Here is a 24,206-nt window from a genome sequence, read left to right on the forward strand (position 1 = left end):
ACTGGGGCTCTGTTAGTTTTCCTACTTGAAAATCTCAGCCATGAGCCTGAAGCCGAGAGGTCTGACTACTGCCTTTATTATACACGCTCGTCTTTGCATCCCCAAGCGCTGATAGAGCACCTGCCTCCTAGAAGGTGCTCAACAAACTTCTACCGAGTGAACGACTGAATGAGCACACCAGCCAAGCACTTTCCACCGAGAGGCGAGCTGGTTTAAACTGAGGGTACAGGGTTAAGTAAAGAGATGTGTGCTCAGGACAGACAATCACAGTAACTCCTGTTCAAATCTCTGAGACAGCCTAACCCAGACTGATGTCAATAGATGCTAAGTGTGTTTGAACAGATATGAGTGTATGCGCATGCACATGCCTGCACACACATGCACACATAAGCATTCACCAAGAAGTCAAACCATGGCCTGGCTGAACCTGGTCTCAAGCTGGTGCCCAGAGGAAGGGACAATGGGAACAGGGAGTGAACCATGCTAACATCTGCTCACCTATAGGCTCTGAGTTCCACTTTCAAAATCATCTGCCTAACTTGCAGTCAAGATAAAATCACTTCACTATAAACACACAGTTAATCATAAGATATTATGTCCCATGACACATGGGCAATTTTTTACTTGATAATCAAATGCTTTCTTATATACCAGGTGTCAGCAAACTATGGGCTGTAGGCTAAAGTCCAACTTGTTGCCTATTTTTGTATAGCCTGAGAGTTCAGAATTGTTTTTACATTTTTATATGATTAGGGGAAATAGTAAAAAGAACAATATTGTGATGTGTGAAAATTATATGAAGTTCCGAGGGTGGAGCAAGATGGCAGCCGAGTAACAGCTTCCTTGCATCTGGGCACCGTGAGTCTGGGGATATAGGACTCCAGGCATCTCTGGCTGGTGGGATCTGCCTATCATCACCCCTGAGAGGATACAGGAAGTCAGCGAGAGACTTCTGGACCCCAAGAGGAGGACTAAAACAGTGGAAAACCGGCAAGTGGTCGCATGTGTTCAATCCGCCTAAACCCGCCCGCAACTGTAAGTTCAATAGCAGCGAGACTGCAAACCAGAAAGGCCTTACCTGTGAACTGTTTTGGTGTCTTTGGACTTGGCACTCAGCTGAACTGCCTTGGGGAGAGCCTGAGCGGGAGTACGGAGAACTTTGGCTTTTGTCTAGGGCCCCAGTCTGAGCCGCTGAGCCAGACGGAGCTAATAGAGTTTGGCTCTGGGTCACAGGCAGACATTGTGAGCGATCTGCCCTGGCAAGCTCCGCCCTCAGGGTCGCAGAGCTGGAATTGGGTGGGAGCTGGTAACCCAGCGACCAAGTAGCCTAAGGGCGGGGTCTGAGCCGCCTTGCAGCCCTAACCCTCGGGGGCAGAGGGAGACCAGTTTTGACACACAGGGTAAGTGGATAGCCACTTCAGCAGTGATTCCAGCAACAAGCACCTCCCTGAGAAAGCTTCTGCTCAGTACGTGAACAAGTTCAAAGTGCCTTTTAAGTGGGCTGAAGAGAGATTTAGGGTGTCTACCTGCTGGGGTTCGAGAAACTAGCAGCCTCCAGTCGTATCAGAACTGTGATTAACATCTCATACCCCAGAAGACCACGTGTTGCCCAGACAATATTCAATTCCATATACATACTGCTTTATTTTTGGTTGCGTGTGTGTTTTTTTTTTTTTTTCTTTTTTTGTTTTGTTTTGTTTTTTTGTTTTTTTGTTTGTTTGGTTTTTTTTTTTTTGGTTTGGTTGTTTTTTTTGTTTATTTTGACGTTCTAGATTGTTGTTTTGTTTTTTAAGTTCAACCTTTTCCATACAGATCCTTTTTCTTTCTCAATTTTTCTAGTTTAATTATAATTTCCCATTGCTGCCTATTTCAATAATCAGAACTTATTTTTGTTAGTGTTTCTACCACTATTATTTGGTTTTTCCAGCCAATTTTATCCCGTAAAGTTTTCTGTTTGCTTGTTTTGGTTTGATTTATAGCATTTTTGTCTTTCCTCTCTACTTGGTGGAGGTGGGGTACTGTGTCTGATCAGGTTAGCAAAGAGCTGCTGACCTCAAGGGAACCACCCCACTTGGCACCCCCAGAAGGTGTTTCTTTTTTTTTTTTTTTAAGGTTGTATCAAAGTACCCTACTGTACACCTATATTGCTCTGTCTCCCTCTTTCTGTGCCTCTCTTCTTTTTGTCAATATTCCTTTCACCCAACCACTATCCTTTCTCTATTTTTCTTTTTTTTCATTTTTTTTTTTTTTTCTTATCACTCGGTCCTCATTTCTTTCATCGCTTTTTTGCTCTTAAACCTTCTCACCCTTCTGGTCCTGTAACCCTTAGTCCACAGGCACAAGAACTTAAAGAGCAAGAGGAATTGAAAGGAAAATTAGGGCAAGTAAACAGATAAAAGAAATCACCCATGAGGAAGAATCAGCAGAAAACTCCAGGCAACATGAAGAACCAGTCCAGAACTACCCCGCCAAGGGACCATGAGGTAGCTACTGCAGAGGATTCCACCTATACAGAAATGTTAGGAATGACAGAAAGGGAATTTAGAATACACATGTTGAAAACAATGAAGGAAATGATGGAAACAATGAAGGAAACTGTTAATAAAGTGGAAAATAACCAAAAGGAAATTCAAAAACAGAATCAAATAAGAGATGAACGATATGAAGAATATAAAAAGGATATAGCAGAGCTGAAGGAAATGAAACAGTCAATCAGGGAACTTAAAGATGCAATGGAAAGTATCAGCAACAGGTTAGACCATGCAGAAGAAAGAATTTCAGAGGTAGAAGACAAAGTTTTTGAGATAACTCAGATAGTAAAAGAGGCAGAAAAGAAGAGAGAGAAAGCAGAACGTTCACTGTCAGAATTATGGGACTTTATGAAGCGTTCCAACATACGAGTTATAGGAATTCCAGAAGGGGAAGAAGAATGCCCCAGAGGAATGGAAGCCATACTAGAGAATATTATAAAAGAAAATTTCCCAAATATCACCAAAGATTCTGACACACTGCTTTCAGAGGGATATCGGACCCCAGGTCGCCTCAACTCTAACCGAGCTTCTCCAAGACACATTGTGATGAACCTGTCCAAAGTCAAGACCAAAGAAAAGATTCTGCAAGCTGCCAGGAGTAAGCGCCAGTTGACCTACAGGGGCAAATCCATCAGATTGACCGCAGACTTCTCTAATGAAACTTTCCAAGCAAGAAGACAATGGTCATCTACCTTTAATCTACTTAAACAGAACAATTTTCAGCCCAGAATTCTGTACCCTGCTAAGCTAAGCTTCAAAATTGACGGAGAAATCAAATCATTTACGGATATACAAACATTGAGGAAATTCGCCACAACAAGACCAGCTCTACAGGAAATACTTCAACCTGTTCTGCACACTGACCACCACAATGGATCAGCAGCAAAGTAAGAACTCAGAAATTAAAGGACAGAACCTAACCTCCACACTGATGCAAAAGATAAAACTAAGCAATGGACTCTCACAAAATAAGACGAATAGAATACTACCACACTTGTCAATTATCTCAATAAATGTTAATGGCTTGAATTCTCCACTGAAGAGACATAGATTGGTTGACTGGATTAAAAAACACAAGCCATCCATTTGCTGTCTGCAAGAAACACACCTGACTTCAAAAGACAAATTAAAGCTCCGAGTCAAGGGTTGGAAGACAATTTTTCAGGCAAATGGAATTCAGAAGAAAAGAGGAGTTGCAATCTTATTTTCAGACACATGTGGATTTAAAGCAACTAAAGTCAAAAAAGACAAAGATGGTCACTTTATATTGGTCAAGGGAAAAATACAACAAGAAGACATTTCAATTCTAAATATTTATGCACCCAATTTAAATGCTCCCAGATTCTTGAAGCAGACCTTACTCAGTCTGAGCAATATGATATCTGATAATACCATCATAACAGGGGACTTTAACACTCCTCTTACAGAGCTGGACAGATCCTCTAAACAGAAATTAAACAAGGATATAAGAGACTTAAATGAGACTCTAGAACAACTGTGCTTGATAGACGCATATAGAACACTCCACCCCAAAGATAAAGAATATACATTCTTCTCATCACCCCATGGAACATTCTCCAAAATTGATCATATCCTGGGACACAAAACAAATATCAACAGAATCAAAAGAATTGAAATTTTACCTTGTATCTTCTCAGACCATAAGGCACTAAAGGTGGAACTCAACTCTAACAAAAATGCTCGACCCCACCCAAAGGCATGGAAACTAAACAATCTTCTGTTGAATAACAGATGGGTGCAGGAAGAAATAAAACAGGAAATCATTAACTTTCTTGAGCATAACAACAATGAAGACACAAGCTACCAAAACCTGTGGGATACTGCAAAAGCAGTTTTGAGAGGAAAATTCATCGCTTTAGATGCCTACATTCGAAAAACTGAAAGAGAGCACATCAACAATCTCACAAGAGATCTTATGGAATTGGAAAAAGAAGAACCATCTAAGCCTAAACTCAGTAGAAGAAAAGAAATATCCAAAATCAAATCAGAGATCAATGAAATTGAAAACAAAAGAATCATTCAGAAAATTAATGAAACAAGGAGTTGGTTTTTTGAAAAAATAAATAAAATAGATAAACCATTGGCCAGACTAACGAGGAATAGAAAAGTAAAATCTCTAGTAACCTCAATCAGAAATGATAAAGGGGAAATAACAACTGATCCCACAGAGATACAAGAGATCATCTCTGAATACTACCAGAAACTCTATGCCCAGAAATTTGACAATGTGAAAGAAATGGATCAATATTTGGAATCACACCCTCTCCCTAGACTCAGCCAGGAAGAAATAGAGCTCCTGAACAGACCAATTTCAAGCACTGAGATCAAAGAAACAATAAAAAAGCTTCCAACCAAAAAATGCCCTGGTCCAGATGGCTTCACTCCAGAATTCTATCAAACCTTCAAGGAAGAGCTTATTCCTGTACTGCAGAAATTATTCCAAAAAATTGAGGAAGAAGGAATCTTCCCCAACACATTCTATGAAGCAAACATCACCCTGATACCAAAACCAGGAAAAGACCCAAACAAAAAGGAGAATTTCAGACCAATCTCACTCATGAACATAGACGCAAAAATTCTCAACAAAATCCTAGCCAATAGATTACAGCTTATCATCAAAAAAGTCATTCATCATGATCAAGTAGGCTTCATCCCAGGGATGCAAGGCTGGTTTAACATACGCAAGTCTATAAACGTTATCCACCATATTAACAGAGGCAAAAATAAAGATCACATGATCCTCTCAATAGATGCAGAAAAAGCATTTGATAAAATCCAGCATCCTTTTCTAATTAGAACTCTGAAGAGTATAGGCATAGGTGGCACATTTCTAAAACTGATTGAAGCTATCTATGACAAACCCACAGCCAATATTTTACTGGATGGAGTAAAACTGAAAGCTTTTCCTCTTAGAACTGGAACCAGACAAGGTTGTCCTCTGTCACCTTTACTATTCAACATAGTGCTGGAAGTTCTAGCCAATACAATTAGGCAAGACAAGGAAATAAAGGGAATCCAAATGGGAGCAGAGGAGGTCAAACTCTCCCTCTTTGCTGACGACATGATCTTATACTTAGAGAACTCCAAAGACTCAACCACAAGACTCCTAGAAGTCATCAAAAAATACAGTCATGTTTCAGGATATAAAATCAATGTCCACAAGTCAGTAGCCTTTGTGTACACCAATAACAGTCAAGATGAGAAGCTAATTAAGGACACAACTCCCTTCACCATAGTCTCAAAGAAAATCAAATACCTAGGAATATACCTAACGAAGGAGGTGAAGGACCTGTATAAAGAAAACTATGAAATCCTCAGAAAGGAAATAGCAGAGGATATTAACAAATGGAAGAACATACCATGCTCATGGATGGGAAGAATCAACATTGTTAAAATGTCCATACTTCCCAAAGCAATCTACCTATTCAATGCCATTCCTATCAAAATACCAACATCATACTTTCAAGATTTGGAAAAAATGATTCTGCGTTTTGTATGGAACTGGAAAAAACCCCGTATAGCTAAGGCAGTTCTCTGTAATAAAAATAAAGCTGGGGGCACCAGCATACCAGATTTTAGTCTGTACTACAAAGCCATAGTGCTCAAGACAGCATGGTACTGGCACAAAAACAGAGACATAGACACTTGGAATCGAATGGAAAACCAAGAAATGAAACTAACATCTTACAACCACCTAATCTTTGATAAACCAAACAAGAACTTACCTTGGGGGAAAGACTCCCTATTCAATAAATGGTGTTGGGAGAACTGGATGTCTACATGTAAAAGACTGAAACTGGACCCACACCTTTCCCCACTCACAAAAATTGATTCAAGATGGATAAAGGACTTAAACTTAAGGCATGAAACAATAAAAACCCTCCAAGAAAGCATAGGAAAAACACTGGAAGATATTGGCCTGGGGAAAGACTTCATGAAGAAGACTGCCATGGCAATTACAACAACAACAAAAATAAACAAATGGGACTTCATTAAACTGAAAAGCTTCTGTACAGCTAAGGAGACAATAACCAAAGCAAAGAGACAACCTACACAATGGGAAAGGATATTTGCATATTTCCAATCAGACAAAAGCTTGATAACTAGGATCTATAGAGAACTCAAATTAATCCACATGAAAAAAGCCAACAATCCCTTATATCAATGGGCAAGAGACATGAATAGAACTTTCTCTAAAGACGACAGACAAATGGCTAACAAACACATGAAAAAATGTTCATCATCTCTATATATTAGAGAAATGCAAATCAAAACAACCCTGAGATATCATCTAACCCCAGTGAGAATGGCCCACATCACAAAATCTCAAAACTGCAGATGCTGGCGTGGATGTGGAGAGAAGGGAACACTTTTACACTGCTGGTGGGACTGCAAACTAGTACAACCTTTCTGGAAGGAAGTATGGAGAATCCTCAAAGCACTCAAGCTAGACCTCCCATTTGATCCTGCAATCCCATTACTGGGCATCTACCCAGAAGGAAAGAAATCCTTTTATCATAAAGACACTTGTACTAGACTGTTTATTGCAGCTCAATTTACAGTCGCCAAAATGTGGAAACAGCCTAAATGCCCACCAACCCAGGAATGGATTAACAAGCTGTGGTATATGTATACCATGGAATACTATTCAGCCATTAAAAAAAATGGAGACTTTACATCCTTCGTATTAACCTGGATGGACGTGGAAGATATTATTCTTAGTAAAGCATCACAAGAATGGAGAAGCATGAATCCTATGTACTCAATTTTGATATGAGGACAATTAATGACAATTATGGTTATGGGAGGGGAGACAGAAAGGGGGAAGGAGGGAGGTGGGTGGGGCCTTGGTGTGTGTCACACTTTATGGGGGTAAGACATGATTGCAAGAGGGACTTTACCTAACAATTGCAATCAGTATAACCTGGCTTATTGTACCCTCAATGAATCCCCAACAATAAAAAAAAAAAAAAAAAAAGAAAATTATATGAAGTTCCAACTTCTATGTCCATAAATAATATATTATCAGAATACAACCACCCCATTTATTTACATACTCTTTACAGCAGAGTTGAATAACTGAGCAAAGATAAAAATACACCTCTGTAGTTTGACCACCCACGGGACTGTAACAAACTTGTCTATAGGCTCAGTGCCCATAGCACCAAGCCAGTGGTTACAGCGCCAGCCACATACACTGAGGGTGGTGGGCTCAAACCCAGCCCAGGCCAGCTAAACAACTATGTCAACTGCAACAAAAAATAGCCAGGCATTGTGGCAGGCACCTGTAGTTCCAACTGCTTGGGAGGCTGAGGCAAGAGAATCACTTAAGCCCGAGTTTGAGGTTGCTGTGAGCTGTGACACCATAGCACTCTACCAAGAGCAACATAGTGTGACTCTGTCTCAAAAAAAAAAACAACAAAACCAAACTGGTCTATATACAGAGGTGGTCAATATAAGGAACTAGGCCAACGGTACTGATAGGTACTTCAGGTGCATAGCTGGTCTATGACAATCAGGTCAACTTAAGGAGGTTGTCAATGTAGGGAGGTGGTCAATATGGAGGTTCTACTGCATTTGCATAAAAGTTTGCCAGCCCCTGAGATACACTAGTACAGAATGTGATCCTTAAAACAGCTCTAGGAGACACAGACAACGGGCGAATTCCTGGATCTTCTGACTTCTAGACCACGCAAAGGCAAACAGCTTGAATGTCAGCATCTACTATTACATGCAGAAGCTGCAATGCATGGAGCATGCATTCACTCAGAGACCATTTCCTAATGGGGGGGGTGTCTTACTGTGAAGTGTTTTATAATAACACTCTCATGCTAACTTCATGTCTCATCTGCTCTACACAGACAGCTCAGTGTCCTATCGTAGCAATGAATAATTGATCTGATCACTTTATTTGAAGGTCAATGAGATTATCTTGGGTTTTGAGCAGGAAACCATCAGTGGCTCTATGCTGCCCCCTGGTGTGTACCTGGATTGGTTCAGGAGGCTGATCAAAGTTGGTTACCCCCTACTGTCTTTAGAAAAGACTAGGTTTTCTTCTCCCGTAAAACTGCATTCTGGCTGGGTACAGTGGCTTGTGACTGTAATCCCAGCATTTTGAGAGGTCAAGGTGGGAGGATCACTTGAGATCAGAAGTTTGAGACCAGCCTGACAATATAGTAAGATCTTGTCTCTACAAAAATAATAATAATAATAAATTAGCCAGTTGTGGTAGCACACACTTATCATCCTAGCTACCTAGAAGATAGGAGGATTCACTGAGCTCAGGAGTTCAAAGCTGTAGTGAAGTATGATCACTCCACTGCGCTCTGGCCTGGGTTAGAGTGAGACCCTGTCTCAAAAATAAATAAAAAGAAAGAAAGGAAGAAACTCTGCATTCTATTTCCTAACCAGCATCAAACACTACTGTACATGAAAGCCCGTGGAAGCTGTTGTCAAAACAACATGGATGGGCTGTGACAAACCAAGAGATATGTCCAACACATCGAGAGCCATTGAAGGCAGGACACTTACCTTCTTTCTTCACCTTCCCACCTATCATAGTGGGACAGAACAGTTGGGGGACAGAGAGCTGGGGCAGGGGAGAAGAAACAAGCAAGAATTCTGGACGCACCAGTTACATGGTCTTTTGATCTAAAGGAGGCTGTTTTCTTACTGGTAAAATGGGAGTTACAATGGCTACCTCCCAGAACTGTTGTAAGGCTTGGCTAAAATAACAGATATAAAGTATTTAGCAGAATACATCTCTTCAAAGAGAAGCCTGTGCTATTTTTTTCTTCCTGGGGGGAAGATAAAAAGAAAGGTATTATATCCATTTTACTGCATCCAAACACTGAGCCTTCAAAATAACCTTTCTAAGGCTTGGCACTGTATAGAACAGACCAAGAAAACCAAGGCATCGCCAGGAAGATGAGATGTGCAAAGCTGCAATCATAACTTCCTATGTTGCTATAAAGGGGGTGGGTAAAGTCATTCACAGCTATGGCAAAAGGGGACACAGGAAGCCAACAAGCCACAGGTCAGTGGTGTGGGGTCTGTGGAAAGGGGACAGCCAGCCGGACTGCTCTGGAGAGCAGCAGTGGCTTGCTAGGAGCTCGTGCAGAGAAAGGAGCTCGGCAGTCTTCCCTCCTCCTCTGTGTTCCAAGGTGACTTGCTCATTTATGGAGGGTCACAAGCCCTGCATGCTAATGAGATAAGCTTAGAATAATATAGATATAAGAATAAAACCAAGGTAAGCCCCAGGACACCATTTGCCCTGCAGCAATTTCAACCTGCTGTTCTTCCAGCTACCACTTTCCCTGCCTACTAAAGCAAGGCTGTTGCCGCAGCAACCAAATCTCCAGCATGGGCCATGGCCCCAGGAGGGTCAGTTACTGCTCTAAGCAGGGAAGGGGCTGGAATGGTTTAACAGCTAGTCAGGATTTCAGATGGCCCAGACTTTCTGGAAAGGAGCTTTGGCTCGGGAACAATGCTAGGGCTACAGAGGGAAACCTGGGGTTTCTGGGGAACTCCCAACCTAGGCTGTCACACACTACGGAGAACTGTACAGAACTAGAGCTGCCCGGGCTAGGGAATGAGGCCACAAGCAGGGGTGGCACACGATGGCCACACTTGAGGTCTTTTCCTTCATTATTTCACTGCATCTGAACTGGACAGCCTGTCACCACCCCCAGATTACTGATGAGGAATCAGAGGCTCAGAGGGACACGGGCTTACGGACAAGATCACACCGCTAGAGACCAACAGGCAGAACTCCAACTTAGGTCCTCCCTCCCTCCAACGCCTGCATGCTGAGAAACTACGAGCAGCAGCAGAAGCAGCCCAACACTTGCCAGGCTCCTGCATACCCACCACTGTGCTGTGCACCTGACTCACTCTCACTCCCCCCACAAAAGCCCAAGGAGGTGGGTACCACCATCACCCCTGCTGTATAAAAAAGGAAATTGTGCCCAGGGTCACACAGCTGAAGACAGAGTCCTCATCTGTGCCCCTGTGCATTGGTGCCGTGAGGGAGGCACAGGAGGTCAGGAGAGGCTGCACAAGGGCAGAGAGGCTCTGAGGACACTCACCACCTCCTCTATGGCTGCACCATCTCCCAGCAGCAGATCCTCAGCCAGCAGGGACAGCACCAGCCCTTTAACACTGTGAGTGTAGAGGTTCATCCGCACAAGTCCCACACGGGACCCTGAGGAGGTTCTCCTGGAGTCCAATCTGTCTGCGGAGGGGCCAGTACCCCGACAGTTTGCCAAGCCTGCACTGCTCTCCAGACCAGGAGCTGCATGCCCCCCACAAGCCCCATCCACACGCTGATCTATGTTTTGTTCTCCTGCAGGAAGCTTACTTCCTCTCTGCCCTGGGTCTAAGTGAGGCAGTGACAAGGATCTGCTAGTCCTTCTGCAGAAAAGGTCTTCTCTGGGACCAGAGGCTTGGCTGCTGTTTCCACGAAGATCTTTGCACAGTTCTGGGGCTCCATTCTGGGTTAGCATCTCAGGAACGGAGGGAGAGAGCAGGGTGCTTGCAGATGTATCCTCAGGCAGCACGGGTTCTGAGTTGCTTGAGCCACTGACAGATTCTTTGTGGCAAGAATGGCTGCCTTCTGGGACACACACAACTGGAAAAGCAAAACAATCTGAAGATAGTCCCACTTCCTGAGCTTCTGGGATGTGGATTTCAGACAGATCCAGCTCCTGATGAGGAAAGCCCAGTTCCTTCACCAGGGAGCAGCTAGGGCCAGGACCCTGGCCCCTGGCAGAGTTGTGCAATTCATTGGGCCCAAGGCTCTCCAGATCACGTACAAACAAGTGTTCATTCTCCCTCTGGCCACTCGGCCAAGCTTCATCAGGGGACATAGGCTGCAGGGTGGTCGCCAACATCCAGGCCACAGATTCTACATGCCCGGTGGCATTTTCTTCCAGGGCAAATGTGCTTCCAGCCTTCGGAGGGTGCTGGGCTGAGCTGTCCTGGAGCCTTGCTGGAGATGCAGGAGAGCTAGTGAACAAGACAGACATGAGAATGGGGCACAGCAATGGAGGGCGGGGCCTGCGCCCTTCCACACATCCATGTCAAGAGGTTCCCTGAGACCAGAGAGGCTAAGATGCCAGGAGTCAAATCACAGAGTAAAAATAAGGCACTTTCTGGCCCTTGGAGCTTCACATAGTGAGTAACACAAAGATCACCTACTGGAAATGGCAGAGCCTGCTATTTGAGAGTTGCCCACATTTGAAAGGTCTACCATGAGGCAGGCCCTATACCAAATGAAATACCATAGGTACATAGACTCATGAACTCATGGACGAGGTATTACTGAGTTCATTTTATAGATAAAAAAAATTGAGGCTCAGGCAGGGACTGCAATTGCCCAAGGTCACACAGCTGTTAACTAAGAGATCTAGGATATGAAACCCACTCTTGCCTCACTACACCACACTGTCTCTTATCAATGTACTCAAGTTCCAGATGTTCACTTATAAGACAGAGCGTGGAGAGATGCAATTAAGGAATGATGGTCTATTCCCATGAACCACGTGAGGGAGTCTCTCTGGTGTGTTCAAGATTGGCCCCTATGAATTTGTTCCCTTACCTAGTCCTCTGTTCCACTGGAAACTCACGGAGACTGATGGATTCCTCTTTTGTCACAAAAACAGGGATAATATGGACATTCGGGGGCAATGCTGCTCCTGGAATTGCAAAGCAACATGGAGAGGGGCCCCTGCTGAGCCAGAGCAGACAGAGTGGCACTAGCTGCTCTTGGGGTGATGCATCCACCCCCACCCCAGCTCGGGGAGCACCACTGTGAATGCATTCCTCAGCCAGTACACAAGCCACAGAACTGCAGCCCTAACTCCTGTGACCAGCAAGGACGTAGCCCCTGCAGGAAACATGTCTCCCAACTGTGAGAAAGGGGGATGTTTGGTGGAAGAAAGTTTAGTGGCACTTTAAAAAAAAAAAAAAAAAAGATGTAAGGTAGAAAAAAGCACTCAACTGACGAACAGACCTGCCCCAACTTAGGCTTCAGAACAAAACAAAATGACTCTCCTGAGGACCTCTCCACATCCTGCAAGAGGTCTTTCTGGCAGTTGCTACCCTCTCCCAATCATGATCCCCTGGCATTTATCTGAACAATCTTACAATGCTGAGTAAGGAGGACCTAAAAGCTGAGATTTGAAAGGCGTGTCTAAAACCACAAGCTTTACAATCAGGGTGCTGCTAGGTAACTCCATTCTTAAAGCTCTACCACAGCCATTTTCCTAGTCTTATGGGCAGAGAAAAAAAGCCAATGGAACTGGTTGGCCTTTCACATGACTTGTACAGGGACAGGTAGCATAAAAAAGCACCATTCTCAAGATGAAAAAGTGCCAACGCAACTTACCAGGCTCCTGTGGGGCATCCCCTCCTGTAGGCAGTCTCTGAAAACAAACACAGAGAAGCTGGCACCGGGCACCACATTCTCCTCTTGACCCAACCATCAGGAATGCACTGTGCCATCTGCTCATAAAACTTAGCCAGGTCCAGAACACTTGTCCCAACCACATGCTAAGAGCCACACAGATGGAAAAGAAGCTCCCCCAGGCTGCTCGCTCCTCCCAAGCTGGGAGGAGGCAAGGGCCCAGGCCCACACAGGCTGTAAGGCAGCAGCTCCACCCAAACTCATGTTGAGCTTTATGTTCTGATTGTCTCAGCCTCTCCCCTCCGGGAATACAAGCAATGATCCATTTTTTTACACCTTTGGGAAGCTCATATTCTAGAACAGAGACACAATTGCCATGGGCCCCAGATAGAGCTCACATGAATTCCATTCAAACAAAAATTGAAAATCCTAAAACTCTTACTATAAAGGATTGACTTCAACAGAGTGCTACACCAGGTATCCCTTATTTATTCTGGTTCATAATCAAGGACAGAAACCTGGGGATGTTCTCAAAAAATAAATAAACAAAATCTTTCATCCCAACCCAAAGGTTATAAAAGGATCCACCAAAACAAAGCAAAAACCAGACAAAAACTCTTCTGGCCAAAATGACTTTCACTCTTAAGAAACAATATGGGTTGCTTTCTTTTTTGGTAATTTTTTAAAATCATGTTTCATGTTACTAAGCCACACCTAGGCTTGAAATAAAAATTCTTTAAAGAAATATATATAATTCCTCATCCCTAGGCTAATAGTATCAGTATTGGGCATCTTTCTTTATGCATTCTTTTATACTCCTGAGACCACATCATGTCAAATTCTATGTTTATGCTTAAAATAAAAACAGACGATTCCTGTAAGAAAACACCTTTGGCCATTTTAAATGGTTGACTTAAATTTTATAATTTTATGAAGGTGAAAGTGGTCTGAGTAAATTTGTCATTCCCCTGCCTTATACCAGTGGCCAGTAGACGTCTGTAAAGGGGGAGATAACATCTTTTCTGCCTTCATATGATCTCTAGACCCAACTACTCAATTCTGAAAGCAGCCTAACTTGTAGGCAGATGGCCCACGGGCTAGTCTGCCAACCCCTAGCTTAGACATTTCAGTTTTATGTCATTTGTCACTTTCATAAAGCCTGTTGTGATAAAGTTTTGAGTATGAATCTTTATCAGCAATTAGATTATTTCCTTAGTATAGATTCTGATAAGCTGACTTATAAGGAAAAAATAAAGAGTATCCTTAATACTCCCATTATTAAACTGTTTACCAGAAAGGCTGTTCAGACTGACACCCCTACCAACAGTGAGTAGAGAGCCTGAATAGAGCCACCACCATTGTGAGTGTCTGCTGATTTCACAAGTGTAAAAAGAGAGCCTTATGACACTTTGGGAACCATAGCATCATATAAAAAAAATACACAAAAGAAAAAAAAGGACTGCAAGAGAACAGTCAGATGCTGGAGTGATTATCTCTGCCTCGTCCAACTCCAGATGTGGGTAATTTTATTCTTGAAGAGCACGTATGCCTTTTTTCTTCATTATAAAAATAATTAAATAAATACAAAATGAAAGTTTTTAAAAGTTTCTGTTTTCCTAAGTCTTACTAAAATAAAAACACTTTATAGTCTGTCTCTGAAAAATGTAGTATCTCTTTGACACAAAGGCTGTCCTTTCGAGAAGTTAAATTCTCAGATATCTATTTGGATTGAAGAAAAACCAACTCTCCACACGCAGCATGCAGAGGCAAACATTTTCTTTCAGCCTCACCAGTGGGCTTCATTCCCAAGGAAAGCCACGTGAAGGACTTGGGGTCTTAAAATAAGACTAAGTGACACAAGTGCCCCCTGGCCACCACTCCTCATCATTCCTGCCTGCGGATCGGTCTTGGTTACAGTGACCAGGGCTCTGGGTAAAGCATTCCAGCCAGGAGGATGGGCTTCCCAATACCTGGATCTGAGGTGCAGTTCGGTGAAGCAGGACCTTAGCAGTGAGAGAGGGCGGCAGCTGGGTGCTGACAATCCTAGGAGGTCACACATAGGAACAAAAACATCATGAGAAGAAATACACTGAAGGTGCCTAACAGCCCATGTGGACAAGAACCTGTGGAATGAGGCTGGTGGAAGTTTCAACTGGTAAAACCCTTATGAGGAAATCTCTGGAAGTTCCTACCAGCATTTACAATGTCCAGACCACCTGGTGAGGCCTTGGTGTGTGCCATACCTTTTGGAAACAAGACACTATTGCAAGAGGGACTTTGCCTAATAAAAGCAAACAGTGTAATCTGGTTTACTGTACCCTTAATGAATCCTCAACAATAAAAAAAGATAATAAAATAAAATGTCCAGACCCTTTAATTCAGCTTATAACAAGATGTATGCAAAATAATTTTCATTATAGGGAAAATGGTAAAAACATTAGGAAAAAAATGAGTAAACAACTGAAATGGCCATCAACAAGAAAGGAGATAAGTAAATCACGGCACAGCCAAAACACCAAAAAGTGTGGGGCCTTCCTTAGAATGAGTGGACCAATATGGACTGGTAAAGAAATCTCTACACACTAAGTCAAAGAACTACATGACAGGGGCGGCACCTGTGGCTCAGTGAGTAGGGTGCAAGCCCCATACACCGAGGGTGGCAGTTTCAAACCCGGCCATGGCCAAACTGCAACAAAAAAATAGCCAGGCGTTGTGGCAGGTGCCTGCAGTCCCAGCTGCTCGGGAGGCTGAGGCAAGAGAATCACCTAACCCCAGGAGTTGGAGATTGCTATGAGCTGTGATACCATGGCAGTCTTCCGAGGGTAATAAAGTGAGACTCTGTCTCAGAAAAAAAAAAAGAAAGAAAGAAAGAAAAAAAGAACTACTCGACAGTACGTAGACAGTAAAAATAAAATCAGTATATGCATATACATCAAGTGGGTGAAACACACAGACAGCACGATGGAAGGAAGGAGGCGCACCAAACTGCTCATGATTAGGACAGGCTGAGAGGGCAGAGAGCAGAGACTTTGAAATTGTGCTCCGTGTGTTTCTCTATTAGTTGGCTTTTTTTACATTGACAATGTGTTCATGGATTGGCTGTATAATTTAAATACATAAATAAATATACAGTAAGAAAAGGGAACAAAAAGCTATGTCACCAGAGAGCTTAGAAGCCCCACAGCTGACTCAGAACCATCATGATGAGAATAGCACGAAAGGAAGAGGGTGTCTGTCTGTCTCTCTGTCTCTCTCTCTCACACACACACACACAGGACTCTGTTCCCTCCTTCCACATCTGTCATCTCACTTCGTTTGCCACAAGGGATCGCTATTTCCCAGAAAAATAAATTGAGACTTAGCAACTTGTCCAAGGGCACACGGCTGGCAAGAAGAGAAGCCAGGACAGGAAGCTCCTCCAGTGGCACAGTCATCTGGTTGACAGGAAGCTCTATGCACAACACTATGTCCCTGTCTGCCCTGGGCTGTGAGAGCAAACCCTCCACGAGGAGAGAGGCCTTGGAAGATGAGTGGCTCTCAGGCACTCAGGCTCATGAAGAGGCCCTCCAACTGCGTGAAGAAGGCTGGCCCTCTCAGAGCCCAACCAAGACGTGGACCCAGACAAGAGCCTGCAGAAGCCTGAGTAAAAGCCCCTCACACTGCTTTGCTGAGCTGGGCCACAGCAAGCCCAGAGGCCTGAGCAGCAGGAGGAAGGCCACAGCAGGCCCCTTCTGTACCCCTGACTTACAACACTGGCTGCTGACGACACTGAAGGCTTTACATTAGCATTTTGTAGCATGAACTAGTACAGCATGCCCCATACAAAGAGTAAACACGGACCCCTTTTATATTCCTAACTCTTTCCTCAACAAAACAATTTCTACCTTCCCAGCTTTGCTCAAAGACAGGTGTATATCCTAAATCCAATCTATACTACCTGATACTTGCCAAACAAGACCACTTGGAACTTGCCAGAAACTGAGCTCCCCACCACGACCTGGAGGTAGCTGACGGTCAGCTCTGCGCCAGGGGGATGGGACTGGAGGAGAGGGGTCTGGCGTTACTCACAGTCCTTTGTAGAGGATGCAGCCAGCGAGAACGTGAGGTGAGCGCTGGCAGGTCTGCAGAATGAGGGCTGCCTTCAGCAACAACAGGGGCTCCACCTGTTCGAACAAGCGGCATGCCTCCCATCAGCATGCTTGCGATCAGAAAGGGACAGAAGGAAGGGAGGGCAGTACCACAGATGGACAAGCTATAGCTCAAAGCCTAGAAAAGGGAGAATGTGTCACACAGTAAAATCTGTGTCATGCACTGGGTCTATTCTACCTCACTATACCCAGAACTGCTGACACCAAAAAATGCTAAATTGTTGCTCCTTTTCCTGAATATTTATTTGGTGTCATGTTAGGTACTGCCTTAGTTTATCATCCAAACAGTTCTAGAAGGCAGGTATTATGACATCATTTTATGAATAAGGGAAGTGAGGCTCTAAGCCAGTGGTTCTCAACCTTCCTAATGCCGTGACCCTTTAATACAGTTCATGTTGTGGTGACCCCCAACCATAAAATTATTTTCGTTGCTACTTCATAACTGTAATTTTGCTACTGTTATGAATCGTAATGTAAATATCTGATATGCAGGATGTATTTTCATTGTTACAAAGGGGTTGCGACCCACAGGCTGAGAACCGCTGCTCTAAGTGATGAGCTGTCTTGTCCAAGTGCACCAAGTGCACACAGTTACTGACTGAATGCAGGGCTTAACCACGACCTTGCCTGAGATATGACAGTCTACTCATTTCTCCAGAAATAGTTCATTTAAGGAATAGTAAAAAGCTCTATTTTTATGCATGAAACAAATAAGAAGGATGAGAATGTTACTTTAGTTTGGTCCAAGTTCCAAAGGAAGTTGAATATCTTATGCAGATCACTGGTGTTTTTCAGAATTTGTTCAATGAAGGTATCCCACTCCGTGCTCAGTTCTTCCCGAGAATAGTTCTAAAATACAAACAGCCGGAGGTCAATGTCTGACATTTTGAGGGACAGATGTTTTGGCAAGAATCCCAACTACCATGAAAACCGTTCCTCAGGAGGCCAATTTTGACCTTCTTTCACACATGAACACCCGCCTTCCCACTCTGATAACCCACCCTGTCACAGATCCGGGGAATCTTCTGGGCAAGGATGGAAAGTTGGATTAATATTTGTGAATTATATGAATAGAAGTTAAGGGTCTTTCTAGCTATCCCCAGGTGAAGAGGAGAGGGGATCAACATTGGGAATGAATGGGACTTAAGGAACTGGGGACCAAGGCATATGAGAGGGGTTTCAAGGGCCCTTGACATTATTCCTGGACACGATGTGTTTATGTAAAGTCTGACAGACCCCAGAGAAAGTGTGTTCTGGGAATGAGATGCTCAACATGATACTCATACCTTGTAAGCCAGAGAAACAGGTCCATTGTAAAAATTAAAGAATCCAATCAGCTGATCCAGAAACTGCTTGCAGCTGATATCAGGGAGCTCTACAGCACAGCCCAGCACCTATACAAAGGGAAACCAGGAAGACAGGCATTTTCTTTTTCTTTGAGTCCACACCCAGAATCCTGGCATCCAGGGCTCTCTATTGCCAGATCTTACTGGTTTGATCTTCTATAGCCCAAGTCCACACCCTCCCCTCCAGCCAAGCTGGTCTCCACAGAGAACAAGTACTTTTTGTAACTCTGTTCTTGTTGTCCAACCTGAAATGCCCTCATTTACCCAGGTCTTCCCCATACACTTAATTGCCTCACAGATTCCAGCACCTCTGTGATACCTGTACTGGAAAGACTAGCCAAGGCTGGCCTCTATTCTCACCTGAGTATTGTTAGGATTAGTATTTAGACATCAGAAATTTAATTGAGTTTCATTACACACACTGGACAGGACTCAAACTGTTACACAAATGGCCATCTCGTCTCCCCAGATGGACGACGTGCTCTGAGAGCAGAAACTGACTGCGTCATCACAGTCCCAGATCTCCAAATGCGGAGTGTAATGCTGAGTTCTACAGAAGATAACATACTTGCTGAGTTAGAAAGTCATCAGTCACATGTTTAAGGAGCCTGAAAGTTTATATTCTTTGACTCAGTAATTTTACCTCTAGGAATATGTCCCAAAAGAATCACTAATAAACTCGACAGAAAACAAATAAACTAAAAAAAAAAAAAACTTCCCCTGAATGTAAGCTACAGTAGGGCAAGGATCTTTGTTTTGTTCACTAATGTATTCCCAGAGCTTGCAATAATCTGGCACATAAGAAGTGCTTTTTTCTTCCCCAAGTAATCTATACACGGCATGCAATTACAATCATAAACCCAGCAGCTTTTCTTTAGAAACCAACAAACTGGGCTCAGCGCCCATAGCACAGTGGTTACGGCGCTGTGCCGAGGCTGGCAGGTTTGAACCCGGCCCAGGCCAGTTAAACAACAATGACAACTGCAACAAAAAAAAATAGCCAGGTGTTGCAACGGGCGCCTGTAGTCCCAGCTACTTGGGAGGCTGAGGCAAGAGAATCTCTAAAGCCCAAGAGTTTGAGGTTGCTGTGAGCTGTGACATCACAGGACTCTACTGAGGGCAACATAGTGAGACTCTAACTCAAAAAAAAAAAGACAAACTGATTTGACAGTGGAAATGCAAACAACCTAAAATAGCCAAATCAGGCCAGGCAAGATGGCTCTTGCCTATAATCCTAGCACTCTATTAGGCAGAGGCAGGTGGACCGCCTAAGCTCAGAAGTTTGAGACCAGCCTGAGCTAGAGCAAAATCTTATCTCTACAAAAAATTGAGGCAAGAGGATCACGTAAGCCCAGGAGTTCAAAGCTGTGGTGAAGTACAGTCATGCCACTGCACTTCAATCCAACCTAAAGAGTGAGACTCTGTCTCTAAAAATAAAATAAAGAGGCTAGGAGCAGTGGCTCAGGCCTGTAATCCTAGCACTCTGGGAGGCCGAGGCGGGTGGATTGCCTGAGCTTAGGAGTTCAAAACCAGCCTGAGCAAGAGTGAGACCCTGTCTCTAAAAATACCTGAGTGTTGTGGAGGGCACCTGTAGTCCCAGCTACTTGGGAGGCTGAGGCAAGAAGATCACTTGAACCCAAGAATTGGAGGTTGCTGTGAGCTGTGACGCCATAACACTCTACCAAGGGTGACAAAGTGAAACTTTGTCTCCAAAATAAATAAATAAATAAATAAATAAATAAAATAGCCAAAGCTATTTTGAAAAAGAATAAGATTGGAGGTTTTATACTATCTGGTTTCAAGACATATTATAAAGCTGTAGAAATTGGGACAGTGTGGTACTCACATAGAATCTTCAAATAGACCAGTAGAAGAGCCCAGAAATAGACCCACACTTAAATGGTCATTTATTTGATCTTTGGCAAAGGAGCCAAAGGGATCAGTAGGGAAAGATTTTTTAACAATTAGGCTGGAACAACTGGATACCCATACTGAAAAATATGACCCTTAACTTCTATTCACGTCATTCACAAACATTACTCCAAGATGGATTATAAACCTAATTTTTTTTTTTTTTTTTTTTTGTAGAGACAGAATTTCACTTTATTGCCCTCCGTAGAGTGCCGTGGTATCACACAGCTCACAGCAAGCTCCAACTCCTGGGCTTAGGCGATCCTCCTGCCTCAGCCTCCCAAGCAGCTGGGACTACAGGTGCCCGCCACAACGCCCGGCTATTTTTTTGTTGCAGTTTGGCCGGGGCTGGGTTTGAACCCGCCACCCTCGGCATATGGGGCCAGCGCCCTGCTCACTGAGCCACAGGCGCCGCCCTATAAAAAAGGCAAAACTATAAAAATCTCACCAAGAAAAAAAAAAATGGAGACTACCTTCTCCAATGCAGTAGGCAGTAGTTTCTTAGACAGGATCCAGAAGGCAGTAACCATAAAAGATAAAATTGAAAAATTAGATGTCGTTAAAATTTAAAACTTCTGCTCATCAAAAGACATCATTAAGAAAATCAATGGACATGCCAAAAACTGGGAGAAAATATTTTAAAAATATGTATCTGACAAAAAACTGGTAACTGGGATAAATAAACAACTACAACTCAAGAAAAAAAAGAAACTCAATTTAAAAAGTAGGTAAAGCTTTGAATAGACCCTTGACAAAGGAAGATACACAAATGGCCATTAAACGCACGAAAAGGCCTCAATATAGTTAGTCATCTGAGAAATGCAAATGGAAATCACAAGTAACAAAAAAAAAATAAGAAAAGAAAATCACAATAACACACCCCTATACATCCTGCAGAATGGCTAAAATCAAACAGACTGACAATATCAATGGTCATGAGGGTGCAAAATAACTGGAATTCTCATCCACTGGTGGTGGGAATACGAAATGGTACGACCACTTGGGGAAAAGGTCTAGCTAGCAATGTCCTAAAAAAATCAAAAACACACCAACTGTATGACCCGGCAATTCCACGCCTGGGTATTTACCCAGGAGAACTGAAAACATAAATGTAGCAGACCATACAGCTCAAGGAAAGGAGAAGGGAGAGTTAAGCTCGGAACATTCTGTGATAAGAAGAAACACCGGTAACGGTAATATAACACCTTGGTGATAAGGGCGTGGGGAAGGGATTCAGCAGACCAGAACGTCAGTGATTGACAGTCTCTCTACCCCTGTGGTGTAAATAGCCATGGGATTAGGTCTGTAAGTAGCTGCAGGAAAGGTGAGTCGGGGAGCCTGCATGCTATTCTTTCACAGACCAGCTCGCTCTGACTCCTTCACTTCTCCTGCTCCCAGGGCATCTCTCTACGAAGACTGCTAAAATTTATTCTCCTATTAAGACTGCTCCTCTCCCTCTAAGACTATTTCTCTCTCTCTCCCTTCTGCTAAGGTGAATAGCCCTCAGGCACCTAAGGGTAATTGTTCCCGAGGGAGATAATGCAGCAGTCCCATCAGGACAGCAGATAAGCTGGGGCCCTGACACATAAATCCACAAATAGACTCATAGGAGAATATTCCTTGCAATCTCATTCTTAATGCCCCAAAACAGACACAGTTCAGGTGTCCATCAAAAGGAGAATGAATAAACTATGACATATTTAGACAATGGAATACTGTTTGATAATAAGATGGAATGAGTACCAATACATGCAACAACTTGAATGAATATTACAAATGTTAAGTGGTAAGACACAAAAGCCTGTAAAAAGGAGTGTCCAATCTTTTATTTGTCTGCCATGCATTGGGAGAATAAGGGTTGTCTTGGCCCACAGGTTAAGTATGTATGCACACCAACACTAATGCAAGCTGATTAGCAAAAAAAAGGTTTGTGTATGCTCTTTGTGATATTTGACACCACAAATAGGCAAAGAAAGTCCTCACAAAAGCAGCACTTGGCCCACAGGCGGCAGGTTAGACACCCCTTCAAGTATAAAGCATATAATCTAACATGTATTATTCTACTCATGGGATGTTCTAGAACATCTACAGCAAAAAATTAAGAGCAATAATTGCCTAGAAAGAGGGGAAGAAATGACTAGGCAAAAATGTGGGAGCTTACTGGAGTGATGATAACATTCTGTATCTTAACAGGGATTGACGTACAGGTGTACCATTTGTCCTAATGCATCAAATGGTACATCAAGGTTCGTGTATTTCACTAAATGTAAAATTTCCCTCAAAAGACAAAAAGAACCACAAGCCAAAACTGACCCTAATGACAGACATGATGAAGTATTTGGGGGTGGGGGAGGAGTACACTATGTACAATACAACATGTGTGACTTTAAAAAGCATAAAAAACATCTGGACTGATGAGAGGATAAAGGGATGGATAAATAGATACATGATAAAGCAAGTATAACTAATGGAATGCTAATAAGAATCATGGAGGTATGTAAGTATTCACTGTGAAATTCTTTCAACTGTTCAATATGTTATAAAATTTTTGTAATAAAATGTTGGGAATAATACCTACAAAGTTGAACATACCACCCCACATTTAAGCATCATTTCACCTTAGAAAGCCTTAAAATAAGTGTAGGCAAGGGAAAATAGAACTTTAGATAATATGATACCACTAAATGTAAAGGAAATGTTTTTTGGCCAGGCATGGTGGCTCATGCCTGTAATTCTAGCACTCTGGGAAGCCAAAGTGAGTGGATTGCTTGAGCTCAGGAGTTCAAGACCAGCCTGAGCCAGAGTGAAACCCCATCTCTTAAAAAAAAGAAACTGGCAGGCACCTGTAGTCCCAGCTGTTTGGGAGACTGAGGCAAGAGAATCACTTCAGCCCAAGAGTTTGAGGTTGCTGTGAGCTGTGACGCCATGGCACTCTACTGAGGGAGACAAAGTGAGACTCTGTCTCAAAAAATAAATAAATAAGAAAATAAAAAAGGAATAGTTTTTATTCTTATTTTTTAAAAAACAGGTTCTTAAACTTAATATATATCCATCAATGTCTTTGAGGGGTCACTTCGCAGTAAGTATAGGGAGTATAAAAAAGAAGAGATGAAGATAAAAAATTATGATATGGAGTACACAGAATTTTCACAGGTTGGCCTAAGTCTTTCAAAACAAAACAAAACAGGGTGGCGCCTGTGGCTAAAAGGTATAGGGCACAGGCCCCATATGCCAGAGGTGGCAGGTTCAAACCCAGCCCTAGCCAAAAACTGCAAAAAAAAAAAAAACCCAAAACACCAAAAAGGAGAAAGCAGCCCATGTGTGATACAGGCTACGTTAGAACTGTTTTGAACAGCACTCAATTATCACAGGCACTGGCAGAGTGTCACAGGAAATGTGGACAACTACTGAAAACAGTACAAGGATAGCAGAATCTAAATTCGAGATCCAAAGAGTATAACTTTCTAAAGTTTATCATCACAACACTTCAGCACTGATTTTGTCTGTTCAACTTACCCAAAGGTAATCTCCGTCGACCTCTACGGCAAACTTAAGTTTCCGCAGACGAATGAGAGTGGGAGGAGAGCCAGAAATGTCAGAAACACAGCGGACAACTCCAGCAATCTGTCCACAAAGCAACTCCTGTTGATCAAGCAGGGTCTGTGGGAAAGGAGCACATTCCAGACATCAGACTGAAATTCTTGAACTCTTGCATCATTTCTTAGAGCAAACTAAAGCCTACAGGCTAAATCCAGACATAGAGAATACCCACAGTGAACACATGAGCCAACTGCACAGAACTGTATTTTGTTCCTAAGATTATAGCCACTTGCTTGATCAGAAA

General features: G+C 43.0%; 1 protein-coding gene across 2 annotated transcripts in view; it reads right to left on the bottom strand.

Annotated features, from left to right (window-relative positions):
• HPS4 (HPS4 biogenesis of lysosomal organelles complex 3 subunit 2) overlaps nucleotides 1-24,206 on the bottom strand; it is a 38,377-nt gene that overhangs the window by 7,636 nt on the left and 6,535 nt on the right. The window contains exons 5-13 of one of the 2 annotated variants that reach the window (XM_053589790.1): nucleotides 23,879-24,022; nucleotides 20,836-20,862; nucleotides 18,392-18,499; nucleotides 17,838-17,954; nucleotides 17,026-17,120; nucleotides 14,928-15,000; nucleotides 12,940-12,976; nucleotides 12,151-12,247; nucleotides 10,640-11,558 (exon numbers count right to left, since the gene is read on the bottom strand). In XM_053589790.1, the coding sequence (XP_053445765.1) occupies nucleotides 10,640-11,558; nucleotides 12,151-12,247; nucleotides 12,940-12,976; nucleotides 14,928-15,000; nucleotides 17,026-17,120; nucleotides 17,838-17,954; nucleotides 18,392-18,499; nucleotides 20,836-20,862; nucleotides 23,879-24,022 (1,617 nt within the window). The remainder of the gene's footprint in view (nucleotides 1-10,639; nucleotides 11,559-12,150; nucleotides 12,248-12,939; nucleotides 12,977-14,927; nucleotides 15,001-17,025; nucleotides 17,121-17,837; nucleotides 17,955-18,391; nucleotides 18,500-20,835; nucleotides 20,863-23,878; nucleotides 24,023-24,206) is intronic. The other variant, XM_053589791.1, reaches the window with a different exon arrangement.

Source organism: Nycticebus coucang, chromosome 4 (assembly GCF_027406575.1).
Source record: "Nycticebus coucang isolate mNycCou1 chromosome 4, mNycCou1.pri, whole genome shotgun sequence".
Lineage (NCBI taxonomy): Eukaryota > Metazoa > Chordata > Mammalia > Primates > Lorisidae > Nycticebus > Nycticebus coucang.